General features: G+C 36.4%; 2 protein-coding genes across 2 annotated transcripts; one reads left to right on the top strand and one right to left on the bottom strand.

The window, feature by feature from the left end:
- The first annotated feature begins 193 nt into the window (after window positions 1–193).
- Window positions 194–2,255, top strand: LOC126911198 (probable phenylalanine--tRNA ligase, mitochondrial). Its single transcript, XM_050696617.1, has 3 exons — window positions 194–888; window positions 1,113–1,751; window positions 2,045–2,255. The coding sequence occupies exons 1-3, from the start codon at window positions 373–375 to the stop codon at window positions 2,210–2,212; spliced, it is 1,323 nt and encodes a 440-aa protein (XP_050552574.1). The 5' UTR covers window positions 194–372; the 3' UTR covers window positions 2,213–2,255.
- Window positions 2,256–2,740: 485 nt separating this feature from the next.
- Window positions 2,741–18,275, bottom strand: LOC118277285 (uncharacterized). Its single transcript, XM_050696619.1, has 9 exons — window positions 18,109–18,275; window positions 14,095–14,257; window positions 13,456–13,612; window positions 12,971–13,104; window positions 11,925–12,092; window positions 11,259–11,340; window positions 10,789–10,849; window positions 9,203–10,492; window positions 2,741–8,810 (listed from the first exon to the last, which is right to left on the bottom strand). The coding sequence occupies exons 1-9, from the start codon at window positions 18,110–18,112 to the stop codon at window positions 4,843–4,845; spliced, it is 6,027 nt and encodes a 2,008-aa protein (XP_050552576.1). The 5' UTR covers window positions 18,113–18,275; the 3' UTR covers window positions 2,741–4,842.
- Window positions 18,276–23,905: the final 5,630 nt, after the last annotated feature.

Genomic DNA, 23,905 nt, shown 5'->3' on the forward strand with positions numbered 1-23,905 from the left:
TCATCACAGTCAATTTTATTTTTTCTCTTAAAATATCTGTTCAATCATGCTTCACAAACACCATACATAATGTCATTGGTTGCGTTTCGAGCCTCTAGATGCTGATGCTAAAAGTGTCATTTTATATGTGTTATCTCTTTTTAACCTTATTGGAAAAAGGAAGATGACATAACTTTAAGCTTTATTTAGTCGCTTGGAAATGTTGGTTGTACTGGAACGTTACTAGGAACGTGAACAAAATTAGAAAATATTTCTTATTTTCCTTTAGAAAAATAATAAATAAGTGCAATAAATAAATAATTATTAACGAATGTAATCAAAAGTACGATTTGCTTATTTTCTATTATATCCTGGAAGAATTAAACGGCAATAATGACGAGAATATTTATAAAAACAAACCGGATAATTTCAACTGTTTTATCAAAATATAAATTCAGCACTGCAGCCAAATCTGTAGCGTCAGTGCAAATAAAAGGGAAAGAATTCGTGGCCGACGATTATACAAATGTTACGCCTAAAATAATATCGTATTTGGGCAAGAACCTGCACTTGCAGAAAAATAACCCTCTATCGATAGTGCGGCAGAGGATTGTGAATTATTTCTACTCTTCGTTTACTCACAGAGGTCACCCAGCATTTAGTGTTTACGACAACTTACCGCCAATAGTGACTACGAAGCAAAACTTTGAAGATTTGTTGATTCCTGCTGACCATCCTAGCAGGGCGAAGTCTGACTGCTATTACATAAACAGAGATACTCTCCTGAGGGCTCACATGACTGCACACCAAAGTGAGCTGCTCCGGTCTGGGCTGGACAACTTCCTGATGATAGGAGATGTGTACCGGAGGGATGAAATTGACTCCACACATTTTCCTGTGTTCCATCAGGTAGACAACTTGATATTTAATGTCAGACTAAATACTTTTAGACTCTCTTTAACATTGATGAATTTGGTCAGTGGTTAGCCTTAGGGGCGGACCTTTTTTTTTATTGACAATGTATTGTTTACTTGAATTTCTGGTACCTGTTCATTTTATTAAGAATAGTTACTGATATTACATAAAACAGTCTGAGTCATATTATTTCTAAAAGGCAATCATCTTAATTCCAGGTAGACGCAGTCCGTTCACAACGCAGAGAGGAATTGTTTCCGGACAAACCAGAATTACAAATATTTGAGCCAACATTTGATAAGACTAACCCAAATGCCAACCACATAAATGATCCGATGAAACAGAGCTGCCATACTTTAGAAGCTACGAAACTAATGGAGACACAATTGAAATCACATCTCATTGGTCTAACACAGGCTCTATTCGGCCACAATATCAAGTACAGATGGGTTGATGCATACTTTCCTTTCACCCACCCATCGTGGGAGCTAGAAATATTCTACGAAAACGATTGGATGGAGGTCTTAGGCTGCGGTATAGTGAGGAACGAGATCCTAGTGAGCGCAGGACCGTCAAACACTATAGCGTATGCCTTCGGACTTGGATTGGAGAGACTGGCAATGGCGTTGTACAAAATCCCAGATATAAGGTTAATGTGGAGTACAGATTCTGGGTTCTTGACTCAGTTTGAGAATGTGGATTTGAATGCTAGTATTACGTATAAGCCTGTATCATCTTATCCGCAATGTACGAATGACATGTCATTCTGGCTGCCCCCTCAGTATACTATTGACACATTCATTAGCAATGACTTCTATGATCTAGTGAGAGACATTGGTGGCGATATTATTGAGCAGGTTTGTTAAATTTTTATTTGTTCCAATGTGGTAATGTTTTTAGTGGTTTGGTTTTGTATACCAAAATCACACATATTAGATGTATCTAACTTTTCACCAGTTATGTTATGAGTTATATGCCAAAATCTCATTCTTTGTGCTGATAAAAATTATCAAAATCCGCAAAATCTATAAATAAATAATTATATCTCAACCCTGCATCCGAGACCCTTTAAAATAGAAGTCGCGTATTACCTCCTTTTGGACTTAAATATTTCTGAATCTAAAATTAACCCAAAATCTCTTATTTTCAGGTGAAACTCAAAGACAAATTCGTCCATCCGAAGTCTAAGAAGCACAGTTTGTGCTACAGCATTGTGTACCGGCATCTAGAACGAACCCTCACGCAAGCGGAGGTCAACCAGGTCCACAAGGAGATCGAGAAGGCCGTGGTGGATGCTTACGGAGTAGTTATTAGATAAAATTATGTTATTTCTATATTATAATATAGTATGTTGAATTTTATGTGGCTTTTTTTTAAATACTTCAAAACTAATCTTATATGTACAGCGCCTGGCGATATGTGTTGCGAAAATCGTCCAATGACTTCGCCTACCTTGAGCGAGGCAGGAATGTCAGACTCTTACTGACTATAAACCACCCTATTCCTACTCCTGCTCTTTGACCTACTAGCCCGCTATTCTGTGCTTTCCATCTGTCGCCGCGCCGCCCATGGACACATCGCAACACCAAAGGAGTTACAGTTAAAAGTGTGTTGTTGGCCTTTTGGAGTAAAGGATTTGAAGGGCTTTTTTATGGGACAAGCCCGCCACAACCTCCCAAACTGCTGCAACTCCTGTAAGCCAAGATCTACAGTAGATACAACCATGAAAACGCCGGAACACTGAAGTCCGGCGCGTCTCTGGGACATGAATGACTGTCTTGGATCTCACAACCGCAACAATTTGTTCGGTTTCTCTAGGTTTTTAAACATTTAAGAAATAAAATACTTTACTATTGTGTTTAAAATTGTTTATTAATAATAACACAAAGTCACACTTGTTTCCAAATAACCAGCTGGCCTGCCAGTCTGATTTAAGTCCATAGGCTGTTCAACCTTAACATATATTTATATCAACGCAGTATAGGTAATTTACAGATTTCACTTAACAATCATAAACTAAATCTAGATTTCAGAACTTAATTTACATTAAAAAAATGAGGTTGAACATCACATTTCTTAAAATTAAAAGACACAATGAGCTATTTAAAAACTAAATCAAACCGTAATATACAGCAACCAAACATAATTTCTGTAATGAAGTAAGTGAAAAAACATTTTTTACACATAATTTAAGCATTATTCCGATAGTCCACAAATAAAAAATAGGTATTACATAAAGGATAATTATTTATTATGTAGGTATGTATTTGGAATGCAGTACACTATATTGGCTAGCCACCCAAGGTGACAAAATACAGAGTTAAACAGCATTAAGGGGTTAAAAAAGTGTGTATCTACTCGAGTAAAAAAAGGATAAGTAATTGCCTACTCAATAAAATTGAATTGATTTAGACTACAGAAGAAAATTGTAGTAGGATAATGTAGAGAAAAAAAAAACAAAGATTGTTTCTGCAAATTAAGATGCAAGGCAGGTTGTGATGCAAGTAGGTAGACCATATTATCATAGTGCAGAGGCGAAAGTCTAGAAATATGAAATATATTTAGCAGCCGAATTGAATGAAATATTACCTAACCTTCCCATCACCAATTACACAAAACAGAAAATCCACAAACTCTTTAGGTATATCTATTGGATTGAAAAACATCCTCGTAATATTTTAAAACCCTTAAATAATATCACAGATATAATCCACGAGATTCTATCGCAATGGATTATGTTGTTTGTAATTGAAACACTATTAAAAACTATGCAATACTGTATTACCTTAAATATTATTTTACCACCGGCACGAAACATGGCAAGATTTTTCGTAGTGGGGTTAAGTTCACGTACTGTTTTTTTCTCATTATTTATTTAAGTACCTATAGGTATATAGGGTGACTGGAAATTAGTGACTGATACTAAGCACATGATTGTACTCATGATTACAAACAACTTTCCCAAAGAAACTTATTTTGTTCTCTTACTCATTAGTTTTATTTTTACCACAATAATAAAACAACAAAATTTGATTTGCACACGCGCGTAAAATTTCTAAATACCTACTACTCTTCCGATAACGCGGGCGCGGGCGCCTCGCTGCTAACAGCTGATCATGCGAAAGCACGCGCGCACACGACACTCATTATTAAGTGAACTTAAGAATAAGAAAAAGAATTAGCATTGTAAGTTGAGTAAGAAATAATGAGAAAATCATGCCACTACGAAAAATCTTACCATAATTCGAGCCGAGTATTGTGCATCAGCATACTATACTATATTATACGTCTCCTTAAAGAAATAAAATCTAAAAATACGTTGCTTTTTATAAAATATTTACACGTTTCTGTTAAAATATTTTATTTAACCCTTTGTATGTCGGAACACAAACCTACGCGAGACACAATGTGTTTCTATTGTGTCTCACATATCGACAGACAAGAAGTTAAACACACATTGAGATTTACTAGGTGTAGTCAGAGGTATTAAAACTACAGCCACGTCATGCACCTACCTACTAATAATGAGCCACGAAACTTAATTAGAAATTATTTAACTTAGGACACACCTACAAATAGATATAATTAAGTAAAATATTTGTAAATGTTCACATAAAGTAGTTGACTGTGTTTATCACTCCCTATTATAAAAGCGCTGGTAAAATTAGTAAAAATTGTCGATTTAAAATTTCTGTAGTTATTCTAAGTACACTAAAAAATATAAATTAAAGATGTGATGTGATGTGTACTATTTGAAATGGGCAAGACACATTTGTCTAAATAGGTGATTCTAAAAACCTGAGAAGTGATTTATAAAACTTTGTTATAGCTCAAAAAAGCTTTAAACAGAGAGTGGAAGGAGGGTAGAGAGGCCTTTGCCCTGCAGTGAGACGATCATGGCTGAAATCTAAATGTTGTTATAGCTTCTATCCAGTCAAAATAGAATATTCAAACTCCTAATATGCAATTTTCTTCATTGTCATCAGAACTATGTTCCTCGTCTAATTCCGGTATATGTTCCTCTGTGTCCAAATTATCGTCAAACTGTTCGTGTTCTTCCATTGATGGCAAATCGATTACAATTCTTGTAGTTCGCTTCTTCTCCTCTTCTCTTTTTAATTTAGCCATTTTTGATAGAGGTTCGTCATCAGAAGAATCGTATACAGTGGTCACATCTTCCTGGACACGGGACGTCGACGCAGACGGCTCCTGCGTGTCGGTGCTCTTAACTCTCTTGGAGGCCTTCTTAGACGGAGGTGGAACAACATTATCCTCGCTGTCACTCAACTCGTGCTGTTGCAGATGCTGTTTCCGTTTTTGCTTGTGACGCTTGCCGCCACGCGCCTTAATCCATGTGTTAATATTTTCTTGACATTTATTATCTGAATTTATCCGACGTAATATGGAAGGTATTCCTACTTTCAACAATGAGCAAGGTTTGATTGGACTAGTTACCGCCGCAGTAGGTATCGGCGTAAGAGTTACAGGTGTAACTAACCCTTTTTTGGGCGAAAGTAACGTTATGTTTTTCTTGGGGATTGGTTGGGGTTGATCCGATTTTGCTTCGCTCGTTAGATCAATTACTGCCTTTTCAGCAACAACTTTGGGAGTTTGTTTCACAGGCGCTTTTAAACAAACGTTAATGGGAACGAGATATCCCGTATCAAAATCTAATTTAAAGAATATTCCTTTATTCGCGCAAGCGTATTTTAGTTCATAGAGCGACGTAATTGGCGAGAGATCTCCGAGTGGTGTTTTTATAAGAGGTTGGCAAGAAAGATAATTATTGGGTATGGGGCCCAGTATTGTGCCCTGCAGTTTTGCTGCGGGTTGGATGACAGATTGCGCTGATGCAACCATTTGCGAAAGTATAGATGGCGGTGCAGGTGCAGGTGTAAACAAGGGTTCTTGCTGAACAGTTACTGGCAACGTTTGTTGCGGAGCCGGTACAGGCACCGTTTCTTGAGGCGCTGGTGCCACATCGTCATCAAATATACCTGACATTTCCATTAAATCCGAAAGTATGTTTTTAGTTTTCTTCGGTTGCTGTGTGTTCTGTTCAGGATCTACAGCATTCTCTGTTGGCGGATCAGACTGGCTTTGCATTTCAATTGGCGTAGTTTCATGACAGATTAGACTTTGATTTGGTTGTTCAGGATCCGTCAGCAGTTCCTGTGTGATTGTTACACTTTCCACCTGACTTGAAGAGCCAGGTTGTGCTTGTTCTTGCTCGGGTTTGCCTTCATTTGCCTTCGGTTGTCCAGGCTCTATTCGTAATTCTTGTGCAGCTTCAATACTTTCACCCTGGTTTGTAGGACCAAGCTTAATTTGATCGTCTGTGGATTCAGACATATTTAAATTCTCATTTTCTAATGACGTGGCTTGGAGTTGAATCTCTGAAGTCATGTTTGGTGGATCAGACTGGTTGGACTCCTTTTCGATTGTTACTTCTTGCGATTGTGCATCAGTCCTGCTTAAAGCAGTTTGAACTGACTGTGCTTCGGTTACGACGGGCATTTTCTCAAGACTTGACTCCTGAATACAAGTAGTTTCAGTCATATTCACATCTTTTCCGATTTCATTAGTATTGTTACTATTATTTGTATCTTGGCTCTTATTGTTGCCTTCATCTTCATCGTCCACTAGATCAATCACTTCGTTTGAGTTAACTGTCGGCTGGACAGGTTGTTGGGCTTGTGTCTGCTGCTGCTGTTGTAGTAGGGCATTGTTCATGTGCATCTGTACTGTCGCTATAATAGACGGCATCAATGCCAAATCTAGTGCTTTCACGTGAACATTGTCTATGCTATATGATATTGTTCCGTCCGGGAGACATACTAAGCTTACTCCCGCAGGCACCGTCAATGTCGATGCCAAAGCTTGTTTAGTTTCTTCAAACAATTTCAAATTCCAAGGAAATTTGACTGTGGTCATCAATACTTTATTCTTCCCTAAATATATTGGATTCTTTGTAGGCTTTTCGGAAATATGCTTACTGTTTAGGAATATTAACTTTTCTTTTAAAAATTTAGGTGGCTTGAATGGTTTACCAGATTTTGTTAGCGTGGGCTGATCGGGTTTCTTAGCTACTGAGTTAGGATATGTTTTTAAACTTTCTGATTTTGTCAAAGTTAGCTCTGATGTAGATAATGGATGGGCTTGAATCATTGGCAAAGTAATTCGTGAGGCCGCAACTTTAGTTACAGCTGGACCTACCTGTTTGTTCACGTCCTCGGGAACGTCTTTAGTGAGATTTGCACAAGCACTAGCCGCTTCCGCACACTCTGTCATCGCTTTGTCATTTGCATCATCAATCGGCGCAACAGTACGTTGTGCCGATTTCATTTTCTCGTCTTGTGCTATATAAGACAGCAACAACTGACGACAGCAACAAATACAATTACCGTCGCGGCACCCGTGCTCCGGTAAGCGTTTCTTACGGAAAAGCATATGTAGCATCCGTTGTCGACTCCAGCAACAGTACCGGCCTTTTTTTGTTGGTGCCTTTCCGCCTGTTGAGTCCGTCATGGTTCCCATTTCTTGTTTCTTCCTTGGTTTATATGGACGCGGTCCATTTTCTGCCGATTTGACATTAATTCGGGGCTTACAGACGTCAGTATCTATTTTATTCTCATCTTGTGTTCCGATATTTGCTATCTGATTGCCTTTATCTATTTTCTTCTCATTTTTATTATCAGCCTTCTGTTTCTTCTGTGTATCGAGTGGTATATCTGTCTCACCTAATATACTTAACATCTTGTTTAGGGTATCCAGAGTTAAGAGTGTGGTTTCTTGTTCCCTGCTAATGAGATTTGGATCATTCGATTTGGATAACCAACTCACAGTCGTATGAGATTTAAAGGGTCTCGACTTTATTCTTGACTGCATCATTCTTCTCGCATTGTAGGACCCGCGTGCACGACCTCTTATGTAACCAATGTGCCCCCATGTGCTTGATTCAGGTCGCGAGTTAACTAGGTGACTCGAACTATTCTCAGACGCTACTGTGTCTACCACGGCTACGTCTGAACTAGGACTACTGATTACAGAGGGACTCTGAGAAGGTTCAGGTGAGATAAGAGTAACTGGTGCTTGGAATGTTTTATTTTGCATTTGTATTGGTGTAATTTCTGCAGTGAGGAGACGTTGGTTAATTCGACGGATCTCTGATATGTCAGGCAGATTAATTCTTGTATTTCTTTCATGTTCTACAGGTTTTGGTGCTATTTCTACGTCACGTATTAAGGGTAGAATATCAGCTGTTTTCGTATTATCGATAAGACTTTGAGCGATCATAGCCGAGGGAACTACGGTAGCATTTTGAACGATTTCTGAATCATCAGTTATTTCAATTTTAACGTTATCGTCTTTGGACTCGGGTTTAAGGTACAATGTGCCGTTAATAAGTTTTGTTTCGAACGCTTTAGAGATATCGATGGTCAATGGCTTACAATGTTTGATGAGTGCCCGATTACGAAGTGATTTGAAGAATCCTACGTTTAATCTCTTTAGTCGCGTATTGAAATCTGGGTTCTTACACAACTGTATGGGGTTGTAGCTGCGACTGCGTGGCTTTTGTAGCAAATAGCTGGTTGGTTTGACTTTTACATTTTCTGGTATAACGATATCATTGGAATCTTCATCAGTAGACATGCTTTCGACATTATCATCGACTGGTGTGATTGGTGTATCTTGAATTATATCTTCGGGTTCTTGTTTGACTTCACTGGGCTTCTCTTGTTTGATTGGTCGATTTTTAATGATGAGAGCGTCTATAATGTCTTTACTTCGGATCTGTTTGAAAGGTTGTTTACGAAAGATATTTAAATCGTCTAACCTTGTGACGTAAACGACGGGGACCAGCAGTAGCTTTGGATCTATTTTCGGCTCCTCTGTTTCAGGCTCGATCTTGATGTCTGTAATAGTAATAAGTTCATTGTTTATTGTGTATGTTTAAAGCATTGAGTTATACTAGTTTTAAGTATGTAATGTAATAATTTGGTTGTTTGTGAATACGGGTATATTGTTCTGGCACGGGTTCGCATTATGTATATTTTGTATTTCTCAGTCAAGCCAATGTAAATTGTTTATGAGAAATATATGCCTTATATCGTATTTTCAACACTATCAAATCGATCTATTTCAATGAAAAATCACTAATAAAAGCCTAAATTGCTATTAAACAAGAACAAGACACGATTAATATAAAAAGACCGACAATGCACTTGTAACCCCTCTAGTGTATATGAGCGGAACCGACAGCTTACCATCAGGTGATCCCATAAAAATATCATTAAACTTCACTTACCAACATGATCATCGTAGTCATCAAACGCGATCCCGTCATCAGCCAGCTCAATGCCGTCATCAACGAAACTGAATTCCTGAGGTAGCTCTCCAAATGAGAAGTTCAGTGCATCAACTTTAACATTAGCTTTACTATCTACTCCTTTATTCACAGTTTCATCATCTTCTATAACCTCAGAGACTTTGTTTTCTGCTATTACTGGTGTCACCATGTCATTGTGATCAAGTGTTGTATCCATTGGTTCTACTGGATCACTGTGAGGTTCGTCTTCAGAGTCAGTAATTACAACTGGCTTCGAACTGTTTCCATCTTCTATAATTTCAACGTCTTTATCAGTTTCACTGTCAGTCGGATCTAGCATTGCTTTGAGCATAGGGTTTTTACTAAGGATTTCATTTTCAGTTACTGGTGGAACCGCTTCTGTTGTTTGAGTTTCTTCAAAGACTTTATCATTTTTGTTTTGAGTATCTTCTTCTTCAACTAGTACTGTTGCATTAGTTTTGTCATTACTTGTAGGTGTAGTAGTAAGATCATCTTTATCAACTCCAACTGTATCGTTTCCATCTTGTACTGCCACAGTTTTACTCTCAATATTTCTATCAGTCACATCATCAGTTGTAACTTTGTCAGTTAAATCACCATCTTTCTGAGTTAAATCGTCAACTTTATCACCTACATCACTGTCTTTATCAACATCATCAAGTTGAATTACATCATTTTCTTCCTCAACAATTTCAACTCGACCGCCAACATCAACTGTAGGAGTTTGATTATCAACTGTAGGAGTTTGATTATCAACTGTGACTGGTTGAACATCATCTTCAGTTGTACCTGTAGCTGTATCGTCCAGTTTAGCAGTATCTTTATCAATTTCATCATCTGTAGGTAAAGTATTCTTATCAGTACCACTGTAATTATCGAGATTACCTTCACTGACATTACAGAATACACCAGTTATTTGAGGCATCATCATTTCTTGTTTTTCTTCCAAATCTACTTCTACCTCATCGCTTTTATCGTTGTAAGCATCAAAGTACCCTTTAGTAAGCATTGCATCTATTACTTGATTTTCTTTCAGCGTTGACTCTAGGACTTCTTCGTATATTGATTTTTTTGGTATTTCAGGTTGAGGTTCAGGTTCCAAGTCAGGGTCTGGTGGTTCTTGTTTAATTTTAACTATTTGTGGTAGAGTTTCGTCATTTTTAGTCTCATCTTTTGGAGTATCGTCAGATTCCTGTCTGAGGTCAATAGTTTCTATTCTAGGTTCTACCAGCTCTAAATCTGATTCATCTGTGAATTTGAAATTTGATTGTTTTATATTATAACAGATATAGGGAGAAAGCAAGTATGGGTGCATTTAGATTTCGCGAATTTGACGAATATTTGGGGGCCTGTAATTACACTCGGTATGCAATAATATGGTAGGGCTAGAGACTAGCCATAGTTACACTGTCTCCACTTGACAGTAAAACTCATAACTAATAAAAATAAAATTACCACATTTTAATATTTTAGTTTCCAGTAGTAGTTCTTAACCAACTTCAAATTGCATTGGGAGAAAATACTGCTTCTCTATCCAAACTTACCATCATAGGAGTCCCTCCGCGAATGCGTTGGTAATCCTGCCAGTTCCATCATTTTCCTTTCCTGAAACATAAATTCACAACTTTTAAAAGAGTTGATAGTGGATGTCGAACCGAATGAAATTGATTGAGAATGAGATTGAAAAAGAGTAACCTATGGAGTTTCTTGCTTGTTCTTCTCCATAGGAATCTACACTTTGGAACGAGCAAATAGCTTCACTAGAGGACTGACCGATAGACAGACGTTATTAATATTATTATATTTGCTTTGACGTTCAAAAGTGCCTTCCTGGTCTATTTGAAATAAATAATTTTGACTTTGACTTTGAATGATCATTATATAGGGCTAAATATCGATATTACAAGTACTATATGGTACTCCTACGTAACGTGTCGCGGGTCCGTTTTGTCATATAATGTGTTCGTAAACACACCCAGGACACAAGAGATGTTATGTGAAAAAAACTACTTACAAACTCTTCAGGTAATGTGACCATTCTCTGCTCTATAAGCTCCTCCCAGCTAGGGAATGGAGTTGTTATCAAGTCCTTGTACCTAAAACAAAAAATATTTTCTTAATTAAATGTAACTTACATAATAACGGATAGCATGAAGTAATCACTCGCCTTTAAACCTGTTCATTTTAAATAACCAAGCATCGTCATTCAACTGTAGTCTCAAAACAAAAGAAATAAGATCTATAATGGCGTGGGTGATAGGCGGTCGATTTAGAAGTTAATTCTTAAAGAGATAGATGCTATTTATCTTGCAATGACGAGGCTTGAGGAGCAATGAAGGAGATGTGTAGTTCCTATGAATACCTTTAATTTAGTGTCTTACTGCCGCACTCAGACATTTAATGATTACTTAAACTATACCTTAGTAACGATTATGTTTTGAAAACAATTGCTATGGACTGGGTTAAATCAAATCAAATCATTTATTTCAGACTTATTGTGTCCATAAATATTAGTAATAACAAGAAAACTTAAAAACTAGTGTTAGTAATTAGGAACAAATTAATATAAGTTACATGTAATATTAACTGGTGTGGATTTTCACCCAGTGGCGCAGCAGAGGTAACCATTAAACGATTCTTAGTTCGGTGATTAGAGAGAAATAATTAAAAAAACACTTACGTTTTACCTATAGCACGTTCCAAATTCGTAGGTGTGAACGGCTGCGCGACGTGCAACCGCTTAATGCACCCTTTGTAAGCGTACCAGTAATTGTAGAACTTGTTCCTGGTGATGGTCTTCATCTGATACCATCGCCTCTGCAGCAACATCGGGGAGCATTGGTGGCCACTAGCATGGAAATACAAAGGGTTACTTAGTTTTGTATGTATCTTAACATTATGCCCATAGGCGTAGCCAGGTTTTAGTATCGGGGGTTTTAGTATAGTAAAGTGAAACGAACAAAACTTCCTTCATGAACTTCCTTGATTCATGAGAATATATGTTAATATAACCAGTTACTAGCTCCTTAAATTTTATTTTAACTTTTCGGGGGGGAGGGGTGTTGAACCCCAACCCCCCCCCTATATAGGCGTAGTGATTATGCCACTTATTTCGCAAAGGAACATAACATAGCGTCTGCGTATCTATAAGTATATAGGGTAACTTATAATTAGTGAACGATATTTAAACACGTGATTGTACTCATGATTACAAACAACTTTCCCAAAAAAACTTTTTGTGTGTGTGTAATCATTTTTATTTTTATCACAATAACAAAACAACAAAATTTCGCGAGGCGAGGCGCCCGCGGCCGCGTTTTCGGAAGACTAGTAATTGTTATCTTATATGACAAAATAAAATAATACGTGTCTAATATTTTTTCATTCCCTAACTGACGGACTTAATAGATTTTTTATTTGCATACCCCGTCACTATCCCAATTAGTTTATATTTTAGACCTCCTGATCCGAACCACAGTCCTTTATTGCACTTAATCTCTGGTGGTATCTAAGTTCTCAGTACAAGTTTGTTTTACGTATAATGAGATCGAAACATTACCGCATTTAGCCCTACGATTGGTTGGTTCATTGGAGCCGGCCAATCAGAGCACCTAACGTCATAAACGTGGCTATCACGTTACAACGTAAAACAAACTCGTACTAGAGTCTCTGATGGCTGCAGAACTACCTGTGATCACCAACGAGTATGGAATAAAGTAAACTTACTTCCTGTTATAATGCAGAGTAGCTGATGACCACGCCTCAGCCAGGTCCTCGCCCTTTAACCCCTCAATCTTATATAAATTAACGAGTTCGAACAGCTCATCCATAGCCGAAAAGTTTTCAGGTAAATTCAGTTCCTGTAACAATATTTTGATATTAAATCCTGATCTGCAGCTCTGATTGCTGACCTGTCGCTATCTCCCATAACATCACACCTTTTTATCCCCGAATGGGTAAGCAGAGGTACACATTACAGCACGTAATGCCGCTATACAATGCACATCCACTTTTCACCATTTCTGTTATTTATAAGTCCCATGTAATAGGGGGTGAGCCTATTGCTATATACTGGACACAGTTCCAGACTCCATGTTACCACTGAGAAATTGTTGAAAAACCAGAAAAAGCCCAGTAATACTTTGCCCGAACCCGGGAATCGAACCCGAGACCCCTTGTCCAGCAGACTCTCATAAAAAGAGACAAATTACCTGTCCAATAAAGTCGAGGTCCTGGTGGACGAGCACCAAGTCTACCATCATCCAGTCTATGAGGTTCATCTGGGCTCTGCGCGGCACTCTGTGGGTACGATCCTCCGCTATCAGATGACGCTCCAGCTTCTTCATTGTCAGCGCTCGCATACGCGACCTGGATGTAAGAAAGTCATTGTCAGCATATATTCGCCCACTTCTGCACATGGGCCTACATAAACTATCTATATATAGGCGAACATAAATATTTTTTGTGTAAAAATAACTTATTTTTAATTGTTTTTGTTTATCTCATGTTACTTGAGACAGCTGATATTTAAAATGACAGCTTTCTCGTGAAGTATTTGAGAAAAGCTCCACTAGTTTGGCATGTGGCAATACATGAGCAATGTGCGCGACACGACGATCCACGAACTTTTCTTAAATAGTTCATGTGAGTAATAATCATCATTATCAGCCAAAAGATGTCCACTCCTGAACAAAGGTCTCCCTCTTATGAGTAGTAATCAGTTATTTTTAATTAAGACAAAATATTTCATGTGCCGGAATGTGGATATACACGAGACACAATGTGTTTTCTATTGTTGTCTTATATAAGACATACAAGAGGTTAAGCCATTATGGAATATGTTTACACACCATAGTAGCTTGCAGTTGCAGCCGGTGTCTCTCTTCAATATTTCCCATACTTCTTTTTCAGGTTTCTTGTCACGCAGCAACAGACGAGATACAGAACGGATCAGACGACGTTTGAACCGATCCAATTCAAGCACAGCCTTATTTCCCTTGGTCTTGCGATCATCTGTAAATAAAATGGATATTGCAAATTCTGATCTAATATTATTGTTTTTACTGCCGTGGGCCCATTTGTGCCAAACAAATGGGCCTGCTTGACTCGAGTGAAAAAATATTAAGTAGGTAATTTACAAGTTTTCACCGAATGAAGTCATTTATTAGAATTTTGCAACCACTTTTTTCCTTGAATTTCTATAAAAGTTTTTATTATTACAAATTCAATGAATTACTGTTGAGACTTATTTATCCTCATATTTGTGTAATTTCCATATATATTTTAGAATTTACACAAGCTATAGGATAGTATCTACTGCCAGTCGAGTATTGAATTATTTGCTTCCCTTTTGTCCAGCCACCAACAAATCTCAATAAACCATAGTTTACAACAAAATGTAGGTCAAAGCAAGTTCATGGCACGGTTGGCACAGTGGCTGGGCTACTGGCTACCGTGCAACATGTAGCCAGTTTGATTCCTCCGATTCCCACACTGAGCAACTCTTTGTGCAATCCACAAATTGTTGTTTTGGGGCTGGGTGTCATGTGCATGTGAAATTGGATGTTTGTAAACACACTAACGATACAGGAGAAAACCCTAGTGTAGGCAAGGCTTTTTAAAAAATATGCATTTTCTATTAACTGAATTACATAGCCTAACTTTGCACTGACTTTCTGTTCTATATAAAATTTCTTTCATGTTAATAAACAATTTTTTGTGGGGAAAATCTTATTTTGAAATCTTATTATACACATGTCTAAAATAGGCTGAATGAGTTATACCGTTTTGAGCTTGTTACCACATCATCAAAACCTCTTTGCAACTTCCCAATTCGAAAATTATGAGATTTAAATTAATTATACCTAGTAAATACACATTATGATTTAAAGATCCGCTTATAAAACTAAAAGCTGATGAATAATTATCTTTATAAATTACTTAACTTTCAGAAAAAGGTTCATTTCTTCCAATTAAAACTGCTAACGAAAACAGAAACCAATTGAATAGTTTCGATGGTTTGATAAAATAATGCATACTTTTAATGCGATTTAAGAATGTTTATGAAAGAAACGTATTATTTCTAGTATTATTGGAAGCAAATAAATAAAAGTAAACACATGTTTGAACTCAAAAACTTTACTTTGATTTTGACAGCAGTTTGTAACTTGGTCATGTCAATGTCAAATGTCAACTCGGGCCTTCATTCATTGGTCGGTCGGTTCTACTACGTTCCGTTATTCCTTTCACAAAGTTTTGACGTCGACAGAAAACTAAACATTATAAAAGTAAAAAAGAACTACTGGCCTATCCCAACTTTCAAGATGAACTTTTTACACATTTGCTTTTTCATCTTTCATGATCTAGATTAGACTTCAATATTGTAACGCCTTTTGTAATATGGTCCTAATGCAATCAATAAGTGGCATATATAACATTGATTGCCTATTCAAATTATTTTCCTCTTATAAAAAAATATTTAACTGTGTCATTTCACATCACCTGAGTTTGGACTGTGAGTAGCTGAATTAAAAAGACACGTTTAAAGCGCCCGTAGATCGTCATCGGGTTATAATGTGATGGATTATGTATACTTCAACTGATTGCACAAAAATATAAAAAAATTATGCGCCTCGCTATATTCAGATAAAATTACATACGAAATCCACCTTTGATTTTTTATTTCTTTCAATGGTTTTTATTATGACTACTCCCACCATGGATGAGACGAAAGGGGGTGTCAGGCTCTTACTGGTTAAAAACCATCACAATCCTACTCATGATGTCATCTAAAATATTATGGTAACTATAAATTAGACGAGTTTTCATCAGGAGTTAACGGCTAAAAATGTGCATGTTTGGGCGGCTGTCACTACTCTACCCGCCACCGGCGTCGCATTTGACGTTCAAAAACGATTCATAATATAAATTTTCGAAACCTAAAAATAAAAATAAAAAAAAAATTACTGAGAAGAAATATCAAACTGACAAAAATTTGTGCCTGGACTAAGGGGAAATAAGCCATTTATTGCCGTGAGGTATATCGGTGACAGATGTTCGGAGGTGACAGTGGCGTTGGCGAGCAATTTCAAGTTAGGAATGTTCCAGCTCCCCCAAATTCGGGGAAAATAGGAATTTTCGTGATATATTTTGATCTATTCAATTCAATACTGTGTACAAATATAACATATTGAACGCCGCGGTGGTCACCGGTGACGGACGTTAGCGGAGGATTTGCCTTCAACAGTTTTCTATTGGGAGTCAAAGACTTAATTAGTGAATGGGAAATGAACAGAGTTAGTAGCGTTGTTATTGCAAGTGGCAGTATTTTTGCTCACATATTTTTTATGATGTTAATTTTATCAATTTGAATCAACTTTCATAGATAGCGCTCGCTCATATCAAAACTCTATTGTTTATTTTGTCTAGTAATTACTAGTATTATAAACATAAATGAAAATGTATCTATTTACTTGTATTTCTCCAAGTCAAGTCAATACAAAATGGTCCAAAACAATAAGTTAGTTAAATGAGGGTAGTCGTGACTGCGTGATGTGTTTGGCACAGTTGGCACCCAGTGAGAGCTTTTACGTACCAGTAAATGGACAGCCAATAAAAACTCTTAAACATTACTGAACAAACCAATGAATACAATGAACGTACGCAAAAAGAAACATACTTACTGATATTTTATTGAACAATATCATTCTAAAAATAAACATCTATTAGCTATCATGCGCGTTTACGATTTTTCGTAAAATAGGTAATTATGAAATATGAAATACGAAAAAAATATAAAAAAATTACCTTAGCATAGTACAAAAATACGAAATACGAATCATTAAAATATACAAAACAATTTAAAATTTTATAAAAATATACAATTTGCCGCAACCAGTACGAAACATGGAATAAAAGCAGTACTTAATAAATGAAAACATTCAATATTCTATTTTCATATTTTTATTCACCAATTCGATTTTATTTTTTAAACCGAATTTTGAATGAATAAATTATTATTAATTAGTAAAAAAGCATTTTTTTATCAGCATCAGTCTAGAGTCCAGAATAGTCAAATGAAAATAGTATTTTTCTAAATAATAAAGCAATATTAGATACTGTATGTATAAAAACAAATATAAAGTTAAGGTATAAAATATTAAGATAAGTTTTTGAAGACTGCAATTGGTGCAATCTTATTATCTGACCCATTCATAAATGCATGCATAAATTAGGTCCCACTGTGCCACCCTAATGAGCGCCGCCCGGCCGCCCGCACCGCTCCCTAACACACGTCATGCAACCGCGAGCTGCTTGTTTGAAATGAATGCGAACCCTAAAATAGACTATAGATTAGGAAGGAATCGTCAAAAAAATATTATTGTGCATAAGTACCTATTATCATTATCACGATTTCAACTATCGATGAAAATAATCTTTTATTAGGTAATTTGGTAACTGCGTAATAAATTGCACATTTTGATTATTTACAATTTTCTCACACTAATTTATAGTTACGTACGAAATTAATGTAACATTCGTACCTATATTTACACGTCAATAAACTGAACAATTATTTAATAATAATAAAATGTTTCTGTCTTGTTTATTATTTTTCATGAAAAATCTAAAAAAACATTTATTTACTGTAATTTAAATTAAATTTAAACAATCGTAATATCTATCACTATTATTCATATTATACAAATCAATTATAAATTAAAACCTACATGACACAAAAACTGTGTCAAAATGTACAACCACACAACAGGCACGTCCGCGCAGTTCCAACGCAACGACAAGAATGATTTCAATGAACAAATCCGTGGAAATTAGATTAAAGAAATATTGAAATTTTTATTTACCCATTGAGAACAGGATACTCGGAACACTATTTTTATATCACATTCAATGTTTGTTATCACAATAAAGTATCACATGGATCAGAATAATTTACTTTCACAGTTTACATTTTTCTCGACACTTGTGAACACGTCGACGTTTCAGAACAAAATGGCGAAAGCGGCAAGCGCGGCCGCGACTCTGTTCAACGATTACCGTCCCGCGGCGCGCGCTGCGTCGATCGGCTTGGAAACATACAAGTGTGATACAAATAGACTATCGTGCTATCCTTATCACGCATTGTACGGGATTCACAGCGAGGACATTGCGTAAGCGAGATAAAATATTTTCGAACATTCCTGGCATTTTGTTTGCGACTGCCGAACGAGGAGAACGTCTGTTAGGTTACTGTGATGGGTATCATGTATTGAAAAGTATGAAATCTTGTTATTTTAATACATTTACACTTTGATCCACCATTATAGAATATACCTGAGATGTATTTATTTTGATTTCATTATAAATTAATAATAATTATATAAAAAATCGATTAAGTGCGTAAGTACTTACCTACTTTAGAGGTGGTATTGATGTGGATAATTCCTATAGGTAAGGTACAGAGTTTCTATTCAATTTCTACTTCGATAATGAACAAGCTCCTACTTATTACCTAGATAGACAATTTCAGTTTTAAACACGCTGTAAAATATACTTAATAATGTAATACTTTTCCCGTCCCTAACTACCTATCGTTATAAATATTTTTTCCTCGAATTTAATTCAAAGCATTATAAAATAAAGTCAAAGTTGGTACATTACATCATTATGCCTACTAATATTATTATTACAGTTGTTTTTCGTAACAAGTAGGTAGTCAAATGCATTAGTTTGTTGTCACAAGTAGGTACCTACCTAAATGCATTACCTAGGTACTTACGTCGCTATCTTCTGAAAAAAAGAGAAAAGAACTCTTTTGATCACTGTTTCATAAAAAAAAATACATTTTAGAAGCAAATAAAAACTTAATCTACGTTGTTATGTTAATGATATGTTTAATATCATTAAATCAAAACGTAGTAACTTAGTGAATAATAATTACCTATTACGAATATCGTAGAAACGAACTCGAGTGCAAATGGTAGGGGATAATCTATATATTAATACGTGATGCAAAAACTTTAGACCGCTTTTTACGAAAATTGCGCGGGCATAGGAGCATAAAATTTGGTACACTTATAGTTTATGTGTAGGAGAAGTGCAGGACGCTAATATTTTTCAAAAATAATGCTTATAAAGTACATTAAATCAATAAATAAAACATTACACACACATGCATAGTATCTGATCGTACTTGAAAAAACGTCAAAATCGATAGACATTGCGATGATATTCTCACGTGTCATATGAATAGAGTTTAAATAAAAGAGTTTGTTTGAGTTTGAGTTAAATAAAAATTATCCTTGAAAGTATGTTAAGTGGTATTGTAAATTAAATCGTATATGGTCGAATTTCGACCACTAGGCGACCACTAGTTTTCCGTAAACAGACGTTTTGTTTGTGTTCATCGCCACTCATCCGGATCCTGTATTTTTTTTTTATTATCTTCAAACGTTACTTTCAGTTACTGTTATCAGTATGAAAGATTATTATTGTCTATTGTGTTTATTTGAACAAATATTTTTTTAGGTACAGTCAATAATTATTTAGTAGGTTAATTAGTAGATATTATTGTATTAAATTGTATGGTTTTTGGTTCAGTAACCAAGCAATTAATCATTATTTTTGTAGCTGCTTTCTTTGCTGACTGTACTGCACTTTCATTTTTGTCTATCTGTACCTATATTTTTAACCGATTATAAATGTGTTTCATAATTGATCGAAATTCCTTTTTTCACTTCTGAAAACATGAGGTCGTATCGTATCGTCACGCCTTTTATCCCAGAAGGGGTAGGCAGAGGTGCACATTACGGCACGTAATGTCACCTGTACAATGTACCTACACCCACTTTTCACCATTTGTGTTATAAGACCCATGTAATAGGTGGGGGTGAACCTTTTCTCATATACTGGACACAATACCAGACTACTACTGAGAAATTTTCAATAAGCCGCAAAAAGCCCAGCAATACTTTGCTCGACCCGGGAATCGAACCAGGGACCTCTTGCCCGGCAGTTGTACTTGCGACCACTGAACCACCGAGGCAGTCGTTATTTATTCATTTCATTAGGTACGGTAATTTATTCTTTTACAAAACTTTGTTCACGATTAGCCTTTCTCGTATCGTAGGTAAGGTGCCTTTGTCGGCTACCCGCCCACATGCAAGCAATCCAGTTAGGTATATTTTGTTTTTAAACTAGGTACCATACCGACTTGTAAATAGAGTTCGATATTGATCTGCAATGTTAATTAGGTGAAAATAACAACCCGTATAAACTTGTAACTTTAGTAAGACGACGATTCAGCTAACTTGATCGAGTGCAAGTCTTCGAAGTAATTAGGCAAAAATCAACCGCGTGTAAATCCTTTATAACTTTGTAAGTGAACACTACCACCTCAGGCGTGGTCCGCCTGTAAAAGTGCCTTGCCGATTATAGATTTATTTATACATACTTACCTAATTACGTTTCGTAGTTGGTCGAAAAGTTTTTAAATGCGACTGCCATGGTTTCAAACTAAGTTCTAAATCGGATCACGAAAAAGAACGCTCATTAATATTTTGTATCCCATAAACAACTTGAAGATAACTTGGAGATGGCGGGACGAACTCGACATCTATGACAAGGATTGGCCGCAGAAAGCTCAGAACAGAGAGGAGTGGAAGGAGGGTAGGGAGGCCTTTGACCCGCAGTGGGACGACCACGGCTAAAAATAAAATAAATAAACAACTTACCGAACTAGCATTGCATGTTACATTAAAAATTAAATAAACCTTCCCCCTGCAATTTTACAAGGTAGACAGTAAACACAGTTAACTACCCCAAGTGATCGATTTTCAATAAACAATGCATGAGCTGAGCCCTGCAAGGCGGATGGTGGCTATTTAGGTGTTAAAGAGTTTGCATCGTGTTGCCTTGGACACGGAGAAGGTACAAACTTTTGTTTTGAATCGCGTAGATTCAAAACAAAGTTTGTTTTATCTGTTTTCTTGATTGTCTGTCCAATCAAACATCTTTATAAACAGGTATCTTCGCGCGATTTATTCTCCGAAAAGTCAGACAGAGGAATAAGTAACCTGTAGAAGTAACACATATCTCACCAGTTATGTTATACATATGTAATAGTAATAGGTAGGTATGCATCGTGAACCTATTCTGTGATCCGGGCTCCTCCTCCGTGCTAACAATATAATTATGCAGGTAACTAGGTTTAGTAGGTACGTGGGAACAGGTGCGTGTATAGGTACTGTAGCTCCGACTCGAAGCAGGAGTAGACACGTGATGGCTATTAGTCGGTACGTGTCTCTCGCCACACCCAATGCTGGAGACATTTGATGAAACTCAATGAATTTGATGAAAATGCAACTCATAAAAAGGAGTTACACGCTAAGTTCTAGGTACTTTACGTTAGAGTCCTCACGTTGCCCTCCGGCGGCCCTAAATGTTATTATAATTTCTTTATTACATCAAATTATTATATCGTTGTCATAGAACAATATTTATTTGGCGTTTTACCTGAAAAGATCCCTAACACTCACAAGGCCGGCAACGCACTTGTTGCTCTTCTAATATTACGGGTGTCCATGGGCGGCGCAGATTGCTTACCATAAGGTGATACGCACGCTCGTTTGCCGGCCTATCTCATAAAAACATCCAGTTTCTCTGACGCAAATCTAGTAACTGTATGTGTGTACTAAAAATAATAAGGGCGTCGTTATATTGCGACCTCACTCACTCTAAGTAATCAATAATATTGAAACTGCGCTGCAGATTCGCTCTTAGTACATTTGCACTCATAGGTACCTATGTGATGTATGTACCTATATACTTGTATTCATGCAATTTCTCGTTATAGAAATATGATTTCTATAGTGCAAGAAATAAAGGCTTTTATTGACTATACCTGAATGTACCTGTGCTTTAAAAAGTGTGAACTTGCACAGTATCCTTTTTAGATGTGTGTAAGGTCTGTGTTCCTAATGGCGATGATTATGTATGAGTTGAGGCCGTAGTTATTGGAAGATTATTAATTTACAATAAACAAACACCAAATCCGGGAGAAAATTATATTTCGAAGAGACATCATTTCAATCTACATCAGCAACTTAAACATACATTTGTAATGACTAGAAATACTACAGAATCAATAAATAAACTTAAAATCTAAAATCTGTGGGAATGTCATAATACTGAGATACATAACAACCAACTTCAAGCCGTCCAGTCTATCTATACTCCCTGTACTTAGTTGTTATCACTTACCACTTAAATGCAACCTCCTTTACAATATTCCGGTGTTACAAACCTCCTTGGTACCATAGAGGTACAAGGATGAACTTCCATAGATAAAATTCCATAACAATAACTCCCCCTTAGCTGCCATACCGATGGTATACCCAACAAGTGCACCCATCACAATCCATATACATATATATATTTATAAAAAGCATATCATTAACATTAATACTGAAGATTCCTGCTCCAAAAGATAAGATAGTTAAACATTGACATTACATTTTGATAAAATAATACTAGTTGGTAATGTCATGATGATCGGAGGTCGATTGATTTAACTGTCAATCTGCATGTGGTAGAGATCCTTGGTATCAATCTCTGGAACAAAAAATGAAAGAAAGTTGTTTATTACAATTAATATACAGTCTGTAACAGCCCTCTGTTGGACTATCTCTCCTTTATATACTATCAATGCTTACTATTAATTTTGTTCAATATAATAAGAGATTAATTGATAAATAAGAGGAATTTGCTATCTCCACAGATTATATACCTCAACACAAGTGTGGACTTAGCAGGCAGATTGGACAAGGCTTTGTGAAGTGCATGTGAAATTTTATGTTCATAAACAAACCCACAACCCAGAAGAAAATCCTAGAATGGGGCAATGTTTTTTTAAAGGTAAATAATAAGGCTTACCAGGCTCATCTATACCATTCTTCTTGTCAATGGCCTTCTGCAGGGTGGCAATGCAGGAGGCCAAGTTGTTGACTCCCATCATGAGGTCCCAAGCCTGCACAAAGCTGTTGTCGGACTCTAAAAAACAAACATGTCTAATGTAGACTAGCTACTTCCATAGTCTTGCTTGCTGTTCTACTAGGTTGTTTTAGGGGCGGACTCTTATTAGTTGAATGGATGATTTAGCTAATAGACGAGGGTTGCGGCAACCAGTTAATTACCTAGTTATTGAAATACCTATCTAGAAACTAGGTGAGGACCAAAGTCTGTGATCAGTGTGTATTCTAAGACCATAGGTGTATTTTAAAAATAAAGTAAACAGTCTATGTAGCACACTCAGAGATATTTAATGATTATTTAAACTATTCCTTAGTAACGATTTTGTATCGAAAACTATTGCTAAGGACTGGGTTAAGTTATCATTAAATGACTTTGAGTGTGGCAGTAAAAAGCAAAAAAAAATATATAAAAAATTGTTTTTATTTATTCTAACATTTTTTAATGATCACCTTGCACACGGGACATTTAACAAAAAAATAATGCTTACAAATAAATAAAATGTTAATGTATTATTTACTTACTATCATGAATGAGATATTCGTAGTAGTTGCTCGACAGAGCGGGCGTCAGCTTAGCCATTTTATAGGGCCCAGTATACTTGGGCTCCTTGTCCTTAACAGTCATTATGAT

Source organism: Spodoptera frugiperda, chromosome 10 (genome assembly GCF_023101765.2).
Source record: "Spodoptera frugiperda isolate SF20-4 chromosome 10, AGI-APGP_CSIRO_Sfru_2.0, whole genome shotgun sequence".
NCBI lineage: Eukaryota > Metazoa > Arthropoda > Insecta > Lepidoptera > Noctuidae > Spodoptera > Spodoptera frugiperda.